General features: G+C 44.7%; 1 protein-coding gene across 1 annotated transcript in view; it reads left to right on the top strand.

Moving 5' to 3' along the window:
• Nucleotides 1–2121, top strand: part of LOC311229705 (3'-5' exoribonuclease HELZ2-like) — a gene marked incomplete at its 5' end in the record, with an annotated part of 34864 nt that extends 32743 nt beyond the window's left edge. The window contains one exon of the mRNA XM_084315779.1: nucleotides 1642–2121. Coding sequence (XP_084171905.1) covers nucleotides 1642–1796 — 155 coding nt within the window. The 3' untranslated portion in view covers nucleotides 1797–2121. The remainder of the gene's footprint in view (nucleotides 1–1641) is intronic.
• Between the last annotated feature and the right edge of the window lie 11222 nt (nucleotides 2122–13343).

The following is a 13343-nucleotide window of genomic DNA, read 5'->3' as shown; positions in this document are numbered from 1 at the left end:
GTGTGTATATGCAGGCTGTATTCACTGTCTTGCTTTGTCATGAAACTGGACTTTGAAGAAGTCTTTATTTGTAGCACATTGCTACATCGTCATGCAGCGTACACACACATGCGAGATGGACGACAGACATGCATTTTTGGGTTGCCGTTGAAATGTCCTCTGCACTTGACCCATCCCGTCATCCTTCCCCCTAAGGGCAGCCGGGAGCAGACATGGGTTGCAGCGTGGGGCCACACCCTGGGAAAAACCAAAGTGCTCGTTAGAGTTGTTCCGATACCGATACCAGTATCGGAAAAGCCGCCGATACTGGCTAAAATGCTGGTATCGGTATCGGCGAGTACCCTCTAATGCTGCGCTCCGATACCATATGACGTAATTTATCAACAACACTGTGGTCTGTTGAGTAAGCATTATAAAACAAACGTGTGCTTAATCGATTAAAGTGTCAATGCCATTTGTCATTTTAACAGCAGATACTTTCTTAAATGTCATCGTCCCGACAGAGCGGTGTTGACGGGGAGCTCATGGGTTCGCTTGGTGGCTGGTGTTATTAGCATTGAACAGCTAACCGAAAGCTAGCTTTAACATTACCTTGGCTAAAGTTGGGGCTATTCATATAATCCAGCAATAATGGCTGCAGACCTGCAAGCAAAGTACAGCAAGTTGGCAAAGGAGTATTCGTTAAATCACAATGTCACCAGTAACGTTACAGTCTTTTCATATACCGACAGCTCATGCTATGCTAACTTAGCTCACGTTGGTGTCGTCATTGAGACCACCTCGCGTACACAATTAATGACATGTTGCGGACAGCCATATCGGTGACAATGTTTAGCTTTTAGTGCCAAATGATAAGAGTCTGAGGCGGAGTCTCAAAAGAGAATGTTGAATATTTATTGTGCAAAAATCACAACAGATCGACTGCTACTGAAACGGAGCCTTGTAGACAGACTGAGTAGGGTATATCTGCAGAGCCAGTGGGTAGCGAGTGCAGCAACGTATAATGTCCGTGTGGATCATTGGAGTAGGGTATATCTGCAGTGCTGAAGCCCCATACTCATTGATTAATGATACTAATACAAATCTATACAATCACCTGTTGTTGAATAAATACCATTACTTTCTAGTTATTACAAAAAAACAGTATATATAAAACAGTATTTGTTAAAAAAAATATATATATATATATTTATAAAAAAATTATATAATTTTTTTTTTTTTTTTTTTTCTTTTTTTACATGTATGCACTGGTATCGGATAAGTATCGGTATCGGCCGATACCCAAAGCTTAGGTATCGGAATCGGATCGGAAAGGAAAAAATGGTATCGGAACATCTCTAGTGCTCGTGTCGTTCTTTGTCAGGGAAGCACGTTAGCGATCTGTTCTGCATGTTTTTCCATTGGGTTTATCTCTTTTTCTGGAGGGGAAACCCTTGTGAGCACGGGGAGAACATGCAATCTCCACACTAAAAGGCCTAGGAGATACCCGCCTGGGGTACCTGGCAACCTGGTCCCCAAGCGGGAATCGAACCCAGGACCTTCTTGCTGTGAGGCGAAAGTGTTAACCACTACACGAGCGTGCCGCCATGTGCTTATGTTGTTTCCGGATGGATTACAGTGGTGCCAATCCTCCTTTTGCAGGAAACAGAGGGCTGTTGTGGTGCAGTTCACTGTGGCAGAGGCTGCTGACCCATTACCAGAAGCACGGGTGTTTGCTGGATTCGGCAAACAACATTCAGGTTCAAAACCCTCGGGCCAAAACCAAATCAAGAGCCAAGTCAGCCTCAAGGTTTTGAAACAAAAAGTGAAAGCTATGCTCAATTAGACATATCTGGAAGCTGTTTAGATAATAATAATATGTACTGTACATTACCTGTTAACCTAAACCAAAATCATTCAGCTTGCTTTTGTATTAATGAATATCCTTGACTTGTTTGAAAAAGACTGGTGTAATTATTCTCAGTGCTGTATAATCTGACATGGTTGTCCAATACGTGATATTGTGAAAGATTGTGAGAGATTTGAAAGTATTTCTTTTGTCTGTATTTATATCCATTCAATACAATGAAATTTTTTCGATCTCGTTGCATTTTAAAAAAAATGTAATAATCTATATATTTACAAGCCTCGCAAGCCAGATGAATCTTGCATGTTTTTTTTATTTTTTTTACAATGTGCATAATCACCTGTAAGAACTGTTTGAAACTATTAAAAAAAAATGAAATGATCTGAAAGTTATTTATACTTTATTTAAATTACATTTAGAATATTTTGAAAATTGTTACGTTTGCTGATGATACTAATTTACTTTGTTCAGGGGAGGACATGAAATAATGATTGAAAACAGTAGAAAGGGAATTGATAAAGTTAAAGAAATGGTTTGATAGGAATATGTTGTCTCTTAATGAAAACAAAACTAAATGTATGGTATTTGGTCTATGGTCCAAGATGGCTGCTACTGAGAGTGCTGTTGTAATTACATGAGACTCTGTCTTCTTTATATCTCAGTAATCCCAATTGTTTTGCTAAATTGAGATGGTTGGAGCTCTTACTTTGATACATTAGAATTAAGGAGGAGGATTATCAATCTAAACCTGACAAATCCTCTAACCAGAGGTTAAACCTTTCCAGCCTGGTAGGCCTCAAACCTGCACCAGGTAAACTCCACAGAGAACCTCAAACATTTGAGGTGGGTGTGGGAGAGACAATCACCTGGGAGCATGGCAAAGGCACAAAAGGCTGAGATAGAGGACATAAAGAAGTCACTCGATTATATTTCAGAACAAATGGCAAACTTCTCCCAAAAACAAGAAGCCATGTTGGAGCTGATGGGAGAGATAAAGGAGCTAAAAAAGCTTAATCTGGAGAAGGATAAAAAGATAGCAACGCTGGAAACCAAGGTGGATGAATTGGAACAATATTCCAGATTAAACAACATCATCATAAACGGTCTGGTGACTTGGCCGCGGTCCTACGCCAGAGCTGTGGCTGGGGATGGTGGTGAACCCATGAATTGCATGGCTGGTAAAGGAATACAGATCAACAGTGGAGATATAGAGGCATGCCACCCTCTACCACGAAGGAATAAAAAAGATCACCCAGACATAATACTACGCTTTGTCAACAGGAAACACAAGATTGCAAAGCTGAAACAAGGAAGAAAACTGAAGAATACAAATGTCTACATGAACGAGCACCTGACGAAAAGAAATGCAGACATTGCCAGACAAGCAAGAATACTGAGAAAGCAAGAGAAGATACAGTCTACCTGGACGGCAAACTGCAAGGTGTACATCAAGCTCAATGGAGATTCCCCGGAGGAGGCAAAGATATTGCTCATCAGAGACCTCTCTGAGATGGACCAGTACCAATGAGGACAAATAGAGGACAATATAATGACAAAACAACAAATAAGGTACCACTCTATCTCATCATGAGGAATCACAAGACTATTATCCCATATACTCTACAGTGCCATTGATATATATATTTGGTTGCTATGCCATATGCTGCACGAGGCATTATATCATGAACTCATGACAAATATCTATCCCCTATATGCTTATGTATTGTCTATCAAAGTATTATCATTCCTGTGGTACTGCTGGTATTGCTATTATGTATACCACAAATATTATTATTATTTCCTATGATCAACATCCATCTAAACTTAGCATATTATGGGTATCATAATGTAGTAACCTATGCGTATATGACTGCCCTATATATTAATGGAATCGGATGAGTCTGATGATGAGTTAAGCAACTTGAACCAAGTTCAAGTTCTTTAATAGTTGTCATACAGAAGTACAGAATACTTTCATACAAAATGCTTCTTACTGTTACGCTCCAGAGACTGTGCTAGACAAGATAGTATCAAATAACATAATATAGCATGTAATTTAGAAGAAGAAAAATGAGGTCACAGTGTTCGGTATAGACATATGTACAATGTTCTGAGTTACCATATAATATACAATACTATGCAGTGTACTAATGTACAGTACTATCTAGTGCAAAGCAGAAATGGGATGAGGTACAATTTTAGGTACAATTTACAGTAAGGTGTACGAGTTGTAGTGCAATCCTTCATCCATAAATATAAAGTGTGGGGAGTGGGTGCTACAGTGTGTTTGTTTAAAGACAATGACTGTCTCCAGAATCCAGATGGCTTGAATTTGGAGACATTCAAATACACTGAATATGATAGATATGACTTTGAACAATACATTGATCCGGACAATAATATATTCAATGACGGAACAAAATTGCAACTATTATACTGAGGAACAACTAAACATAAAACCACCTGGATATATCAATGATACACTTCAACAGTAGATGTATGTATACTAATTACGGGAAAATCAGAGATTATCTAAAGAAACATAAAAAAAAACGTCAACATTGTTGCTGTTTCTGAGACATGGTTTGACCCTGACAGGGGCATCAACTTTCCTCTTCAAGGATATGAACAAAATTATAGGAGCAGGGGAAAGAAAACAGGGGGTGGAGTTACCTTGTACGTGGACAACAACCTCAAATATAAGGTGGTAGAAAATATGTCTATTGTTATTGATAATGTGCTAGAATGTATTACTGTTGAGATATGTAGAGAAAAACATAAAAATATAATTGTCAGCTGCATCTACAGAGCTCCTGGGACTGATATTGACACATTCACAAAAACGATGGAACATTTGTTCTCCAAATCCCAACAGAAAGTAATTCTTTTTTGTGCCGACTATAATTTAAATGTATTCAATCCATACAAGCATAAATCTATAGATACATTTATTGATAATATGTATAGCTTAGCAGATACAGAGGAAAATGTGCCAGCCGATGAGTGGGGTTTCTGTAACCCAAACTCTATGTTCTTAAGAGCTGTGGAGGAACAGGAAGTTCTGTGACATAGTGGCTCCGCTCGGCGTCACTCATGCACTATCCTCGCATATGTGCATGCGCACTGAATAAAATTTCACAATGTACCTTTATCCCAGTATTCGTCTGACCACACCCCTCGTTAGCTTACCTTCATAAGCAGGTGTGTGGTCACCTGCTCTCCTCCTTCTCGCTTTCACCACAAGGAAGTGCCTTCGGTAGATCCCACTTGACGTGATGTGATGGTAGGAGAAGAGTTGGAAAACAAGAGATACGTTGACATCATATCTTTATTTTCTCTCTCACTATTTTCGAGAAAATACGGCGATATTGTCTTCGTCACTGGAGTGTCTCGGAGATGGTGATCATTCTAAAAACCTCCACCGGTTTTCGTATTGGGAGCATGCCGCTGCATGCCTCCCAACTGCAGTTTCCTTGCTGTGGCTGGTTGCGGTAAAACCTTTCAGCGACACAGCTGGACTGTAGGACGCGCCGCTGTTGTGAGAAGCGGTGGGTTCCAGGTTGGTGAGTAATGTTTTGCTTGCGAGCTCCACTTGTCTGTTAGTGCTATGGGGGCTAGCTGACAATGTTTACGAACACCGGCCCCAGATTAGGGTCCTTTGTTCAGCCTATTAGGCGACGGCGGAGGACCTTGGTTTGAAGCCCATTATAGCAACTGTTGACAGAGGATGTTCGTCGAACCTACCCTGGGGCCAGCCGGCGAGGATTGCGTCAACAAGGAGCACCGTAGCAGCGGGTTGGAGCAGCGAGCGGCCCGTGTCGTCAAACACAGGAGGCTGTGTCTACTTCGGTGCCATGTTAGAGACTGCAATTCGCTTGATCTGCGCTCCCGGTAGGCAAGGTCCTGACCAGACCTTGAACACTTCTTCTTGCTTTCCCTTCTAAATGTTTTGTAAATAACGATGTTTTCCAAAACTAGTGTTGCTGCACTACATTTAGGATACGACGCGAGTTATGTGTGAATTGTCTTGTCACTGGTCTCCATGCAAATCGGGTTATTGTTACAGATGTGAAATGATCTGGTTTGTTGTGTTGAGACACATTGTGTGTTCATGTATCGTGTACTCACAACTAAGGGGGTTAAACTAACCTATAAAGCTATGCTTAGTGACATATGAGTAAAGAATGATTCTTTTCTCAGCCTGTAATGACAATGAACAGTGTGTTCACATATTAACAGGTTTACCTGTTTAACTGGCCGTATTAAGGGTAAAGTAGGAGGGTTGTGTTTCCCCCCGGTTCCCTGGGGACTTCTTCATCCTCCTCTCAGACATGTTGTTACACTATATTGTGTCACTGTGTGGTAGGGATACGATGTAACCCTTGGCTTAGTTGTTGGGGTTGTGCTAACCGCTTGAGAAACTTTATTTTCCTAAAGAAAAGATTGTTTGGTCACTTTTTCGTGTGTGCTTAGCAAGGCCTGTGGCCGATACTAATCGAGAATTGTGTATTCTCTCATTATGAAAAACGGCGTTCCTCTGTAGAGTGTTTATGCCATTTTTTGTAGGTGATAATGGGTTGTGTGTGTCGTGTGACCTACAACTGGGTTGGGCTGGCCACAGAAGCACATGTGTAAGTCTGTTACCGGGGCTCTTGCGAGGGCCCTCTCTGTTCTGTGTTTTTTCCTTAGTAAAAATCAGATAGCAGGTTGGCACATGCGCTGTGTGAAGCTGTTAGACGCTTCATGGGGCTGACTATGACTGCGTCATACTCTTTTTTGTCATTACATCGTATCATGGGTGTGGGGTCGTAAAGGGGTGAACTGGTAACCTTTTCTCCCCCTTTTTTCTGTTGGTCAGGGGTAAACCCACCTGTCCTTCAAGGTTCCTGTCACGTTGCGGTTCGGCACGTTACAGGGTGAGGGGGGGGGGGGGGGGAGTTTCCTGGTCCCACGCCCTGGAATATTGGGCGTGTGCACTGCAGAAATTCCCCCGCCATAGAGTACATCACTGTGCGCGTCTCTGTTGGTAGGACTTCCGTGTGCTGTTCAGGTCCATATGATGGATCTGTTTCGGGGGGTGGTCAGGGCTCCTCCTCACGAAGCTCCTATTCGGGCCTTCTGTGAGTTGGGACTCTCCTTCCATGTGAGGGAGCCTCCTCAGAGTACAGAGCCTCCTCCTCGGATTGTCAAGGTGAGTGGAACCTCAAGAAGGAGTCCTACTCTATTGTGTGTGTATTCGATTCAATTCGATTATTGAGTGTGTATGGGTTCAGTGCCTCCTCCCCGGAGAGCCCTAAAACCAAACTTTTACATGGCTCAAGGTGCAATATATTCTTTTCAATCTGTATAGCTCACGTGGGAAGTCTCTCTGGGGATTTCCGTCTCCTCCCTATGGGAGGGTGGTGGGAGGTAAAAATGTGAAAACATTTTACCCCCGGCTGTGTAGACTGGGATACATACTGTTGGTGCTTCCTTCTTTTCTATTAAAAAGAGTTGGAGTTAGGAAGCATCACACCCCTCTTGTCGTTCCCCTGGGCGCCTTGGGGATTCAATGACAGGTCTAAATAGCCTGTTCATTGATGTGGTTGTGTCCCGACGCACGTATAGTGCTAGCTCGGGGTGTTCTGTAATCAGGCGACTGACTGGCACGCCTTGGTTGCTTGAGGTTAAAACGGCGTTTTTATAAAGCAACTGGGATGGAGGTTTTTCCTCTTCCGACGACCTGTTTTGGTTGTCGACGGATTCTCGTTCATATCTGGGGGATGATGACGGAATGGATCTGAACATATGTAGAGGGGTCTCACGCCCTGGGGGTGGGCCACCGGGCGCGGTTCGCACCGAACGTCTGGGTGGCGCCTTCTTTTCATGTTTAAGATCAACACGCATATCTGCCCCTTCTCCTGGAGTAGGCATGTCGGCGTGGTTAGGGCACGGGACTGGTTCTGGTCACGCTGGTCCGGATCAGTTAAACCCGTTGTCCGCCGGGGATGCAGATCTGCTGTTCTGGTACCCTGAGGGACTTGGGCTTTTTCAGGGGGAAAATGCCAGTTCGGTCCGGGTGTCACAGGGTTAAGCGCTATGGAGACCCTGGTTGGGTACATTTTGTACTCTGCACTGTCGTAATGGCTTACGGCCATGCCAACCTGTACACGCTCGATCTCGTCAGATCTCGGCCGCTACGCAGGTTGGTCCTGGTTAGTACTTGGTTGGGAGACCGCCTGGGAATACCAAGTACGGTGTGCTTGGGGCTGGTTCTCCATTCTTTTCGCTCCTCTCTCACGCATGGCGAAGAGGGGCCTGTTGGGGTGGTCTTTGACCTCCTCTGGTGACCCTGTGCTTCCCGTATCGCCGGGCCCGGTCCGAAGTAATGTTTCGTCGACCCGTAGGCCTGGGTTAACCCTTTTTTGAAAACTGAAACACTTGTACTGCGGTATAGCCGGTGTATACCCGCATGTGTGTTTTGGAGTTTTTTCTTGAGGGGTTATAAGAACAACCACCGCATTGGGTAACACCAAGGTGGTTGATTTCCAGCCCCAAGCATAACAGAACAAATTGTACAACTTGGAGATTGCAAATCTAGATGTATGAAAATAATGTGTGGAGTCCCTCAAGGCTCGGTTCTGGGACCCAAACTGTTTAATCTATATATTAATGATTTGTGCTCGGTGTCAAATGTATTGAAGTGTGTACTATTTGCTGATGATACTAACATGTTCTGTACAGGGGAGGACATCCAGCAGCTTATGACGGTCTTAACAATAGAAATGAATAAATACAAACTCTGGTTTGATATAAATAAATTATCTTTAAATCTAAATAAAACTAAATGTATGGTGTTTGGAAACCGCCAGATAAAAACAGACATTCAGTTGATAATAGATAATAATAGAATAGAAAGAGTATATGAAAATAAATTCCTGGGAGTGATTTTCGACCATAAACTGCTGGAAACCCCATATGTGGTAATTTGCAGCCATTATGTGAAAACTAGCCATTACTGTACTAGCATTACTAGTACAGTACATTACTGTGTACTAGCCATTTTCACATAATGGCTGCAAATGACCACATGCACACAGATACATTTCTCAACACACGCATGCACACCACACTAAGACCTCCATAAAACATTCTCAAATCATTTTAGATAAAAATATTTTTTGAGCGGCATTGCAGGATATAAGCAGTAAACACACAAGCTGTGGCCGCCGGAAATAGATGACGCAATGCGGCCATCTTGAAAAAAAAATTTAATCATGCATATGTAAATGCCCATAAAGGGGCCTAGATGAAAAAAATTATAAAAATCTAAATTCAATCTGCAATGGCGTTGTTTTAAAAAAAACGTGTTTTTTTTTTTATATTATTTTTTAGCATTTTTACAGTTTTATTGGTCACGCAGGACCGACAGAGGAGAGGGCGAACGGGAGGAGAGGTGGGGAAGACATGCGACAAATAACGACGGGAGCTGGGATCGAACCCGGGTCGGCCGCGTAGGTGCGCGAGGCACTATGGTATGCGCCACGAGGGCGCCCTCAAAAAACGTGTTTAACATGGGAGTCAATAGGGACGTTTTTTGACCAAAGGGGTCAACGTTTTATACACTGTGTCACTGCACAAAACATTTTTATGTATCAAACTTATTTTTTTTGCCAATCTTCGACACTCCAGGCTTTGCATTTATGTGATGGAAAATAATTAACCCTTACTGTTTTTTTGTCTTGAAAATAAGCTACGCTTCAATCACACAAACTGGTATTTAAGGGGTTAAAATCCTGAAAATGAATGAATATTTTATATGTATGTTGAGGACTGAAGTTCTGTATCGTTAGTGGCTTAGCTTGGCATCACTACTGCACTATCTCGCGTACGTGCACGCGTACTGAATAAACCACAAATGTACCTCTAATACCAGTATTAGTCTGACCACACCCCTCATCAGCTTACCTTCATAAGCAGGTGTGTGGTCACCTGCTCTCCTCCTTCTCGCTTTCACCACAAGGAAGAGGTGCCTCGGTAGATCCCCACACTTGACACCATGATGGAAGAAATTGGATTAGGAACAGCTTGGGAAACAAGGATACGTTGACATCATATCTTTATTTTCTCTCTCACTATTTTCGAGAAAATACGGCGATATTGTCTTCGTACTGGAGTGTCTAGAAGATGATGATCATTCTAAAAACCCTCCACCGGTTTTCGTATTGGGAGCACGCCGCTGCATGCTTCTCAACTGCAGTTCCTTGCTGTGTTTGTTGGGGTGAAACCTGTCAGGCCACAGCTGAACTGTCGGACATGCCGCTGTTGTGAGGAGCGGTGCGTTCCAGGTTGGGTGAGTAGTGTTTGCTGGCGGGCTCCACTTGTCTGTTAGTGCTATGGGGGCTACTTGACAAAGTTTATGGAAACCGGCCCCAGGCTAGGGTCCTTTGTTTAGCCGCCTAGGCGACAGAAGGCCTTGGTCTGGCGACCATTATAGTTTTAACTAGTGGGCCGCGACCATTGACACTGGTGATCCCTGTGTGTTCTGGACGAGTGGATTCTCTCTGTCACCGTGTTAAGACCCCATCTTTCATATCCAAATGAGAGTATTCCTTCACGAGGGGATATGTGCATGTAATGTGCGATAGCGGCAGATTCATGTTCGAAGTCAGCTACACAGGCCAGTTGGTACTGTGCTGATTCCGCCGGATGTTCACCGTTGTGAAGCGGTGTTGACGTCTTGTTTTCTCTTTTCTCTTAAAAAGTGGGGAGAGGTTCAGAACGGCGGCCTGTCTGGGTGAGTGTTATGTCATTGTTTACATGTTCATAGCTTACGGTTAGCCAGTCAGCTGTTAACTGCTGCGTTAGCCTGCTGGATCGCTGCATGGCCTGCTTAAAGCCTACTGTTAGCCAGTCAGCTGTTAGCTGCGGGGCTAGCATGTCGTGGTCGCTGGGTAAACGTTAGCTTGCTGCTAGGGCCATGGCTGGCGCGGGGTAGCTTAGCTTCTCGCGCGCCGCCGGAGCTCGCTTCTGATCGCCGTTGGCTTGATGCTATTCTGTTGAACGTGCTTTGATTTTAACATGTTTTACACTCTTGACCGCGACGTCATCCTTGACAGGGGATGTTTCGTCGACCCTGCCCTGGGCCTGGACGGGGATTGCGTCAACAAAGAGGACTGTAGCGACTGGTTGGAGCGGCGACGCTGCCCGGATCGAACAACACAGGTCGGCTGTGTTCTACGGTGTCTTGTGACTGCACTTCGCTGATCTGCGTTCCGGGTAGGTACGGGGTTGGCCAGACCTCATAACACGTCTTCTGGTTTTACTTTGCTAAATGTATTGTGAATAACGGTGTTTTTTTCCCAAAACGTGTATTGTCGCAATGCATTTAGGATACGTTGCGGGTTATGTGTGAGCTGTTTTTGTCACTGGCAGTTAGCTTCTCCGTGCAGATCGTGATGTATTGATCTGGTTGTTGTGTGAGAAACATCATGGTGTTTATGTGTACCGTGTACTCACTACTAAGGCAACTAACCTATGAAGCTATGCTTGGTGACAAGTGAGTAAAAGAATGTTCTTTCTCAGACTGTAATGACAATGAACAGTGTGTTCACACATTAACAGGTTTTCCTGTTTTAACTGGCCGTATTGAGGGTAAAATGGGAGGATTGTGTTTTCCCCCCCGGTTCCCTGGGGACTTTATCACCTCCTATCAGACATGTTGTGCATTAATTGTGTCTTTTGTGTGGTAGGGATACGATGTAACTCTTAGCTTGATTGCTGAGGTTGTGCTAAATCTGCTGGAGAAACTTATTTCCTAAAGGGAAATTGGTTTGGTTGCTGTCATGTGTGCTTAGCAAGGCCTGTGGTCGATACTAATCAAGAATGATGTATTCTCTCATTGTGAAAAAAAACGGCGTTCCTCTGTTGAGTGTTTTTGCCATTTTTTGTAGGTGATGATGGGTTGTGTGTGTCATGTGACCTACAACTGGGTTGTACTGGCCACAGAAGCACATGTGTATGTTGGACCGGGGTTCTTAGAGCCCTCTCTATTCTGTGTTTTTCCTTAGTAAAAATCAGATAGCAGGTTAGCTCATGCGCTGTGTGGAGCTGTGAAACGCTTCATAGAGCTGACTATGACTGTGTCATATTCTCTTTTTGTCGTTACGTCGTATCATGGGTGTGGGGTCGTAAAGGGGTGAACTGGTAACCTTTCCTCTCCCCATTGTTCTGTCGGTCAGGGGTACACCCCCTGTCCTTCAAGGTTCCCGTCACGTGGCGGTTCGGCACGTTACGGGGGGGGGGGGGGGGGGGGGAGGGAGTTCCTGGTCCCACGGCCTGGTATATTGGGCGTGTGCACCGCAGGAATTCCCCCGCCATAGAGTACGTCACCGTGCGCGTCTCTGTTGGTAGGACTTCCGTGTGCTGTTCAGGTCCATGTGATGGATCTGTTTTCAGGGGGGGTGGTCAGGGCTCCTCCTCACCAAGCGCCTATTCAGGCCTTCTGTGAGTTCGGACTCCTTCTTCCATGTGAGGAAGCCTCCATCAGAGTACAGAGCCTTCCTCCTCAGATTGTCAAAGTGAGTGGACCCTCTAGAAGGGTCCTTTTCTATTGTATGTATATTCGATTCAATTCGTTTGTTGAGTGTGTATGGGTTCAGTGCCTCTTCCCCGGAGGCCCTAAAACCAGTTTTTTACATGGCTCAAGGTGCAATATATTCTTTTCAATCTGTACAGCTCGCGTGGGAAGTCTCTCTGGGGATCCCCGTCTCTTTCCTATGGGAGGGTGGTGGGATGTAAAAATGTGAACATTTTTTACCCCGGCTGTGTAGACTGGGATACATACTGTTGATGCTTCCTTCTTTCTATTCCAGAAGTGTTGGAGTTAGGGAGTGTCACACCCCTCTTGTCGTTCCCCTGGGCGCCTTGGGGATTCAATGACGGGTCTAAATAGCCTGTTCATTGATGGGGGTGTGTCCCGACGCACGTATAGTGCTAGCTCGCTGTAAACAGGCGATTGACTGGCACGCCTTGGTTGCTTGTGGTTGAAACAGCGTTTTTATAAAGCAACTGAGATGGGGGTTTTTCCTCTTCCGGCGACCACATCCCATGACCTGGGTGGGTTGTCGACGGATTCTCGTTCATGTCTGGGGGATGATGACGGGATGGATCTGAACATATGTAGTGGGGTCTCACGCCCTTGGGGTGGGCCACCAGGCGCGGTTCGTCCGAACGTCTGGGTGGCGCCTTCTTTTCATGTTAAGATCGACACGCATATCTGCCCTTCTCCTGGAGTAGGCATGTCGGCGTGGTTAGGGCACGGGACTGGTTCTGGTCACGCTGGTCCAGATCAGTTGAACCCGTTGTCCGCCGGGGATGCAGATCTGCTGTTCTGGTACCCTGAGGGACTTGGGCTTTTTTCAGGGGGAAAAATGCCAGGTCGGTCTGGGTGTCACAGGGTTAAGCGCTATGGAGACCCTGGTTGGGTATGTTTTTACTCAGCACTGTCGTCATGGCT

The sequence above is a fragment of the Notolepis coatsorum genome (genome assembly GCF_963971535.1).
Source record: "Notolepis coatsorum genome assembly, chromosome: 6".
Taxonomy (NCBI): Eukaryota; Metazoa; Chordata; class Actinopteri; order Aulopiformes; family Paralepididae; genus Notolepis; species Notolepis coatsorum.
Note: the sequence above shows the minus strand (reverse complement) of the source record. Positions and strands in the feature narration are given on the sequence as shown.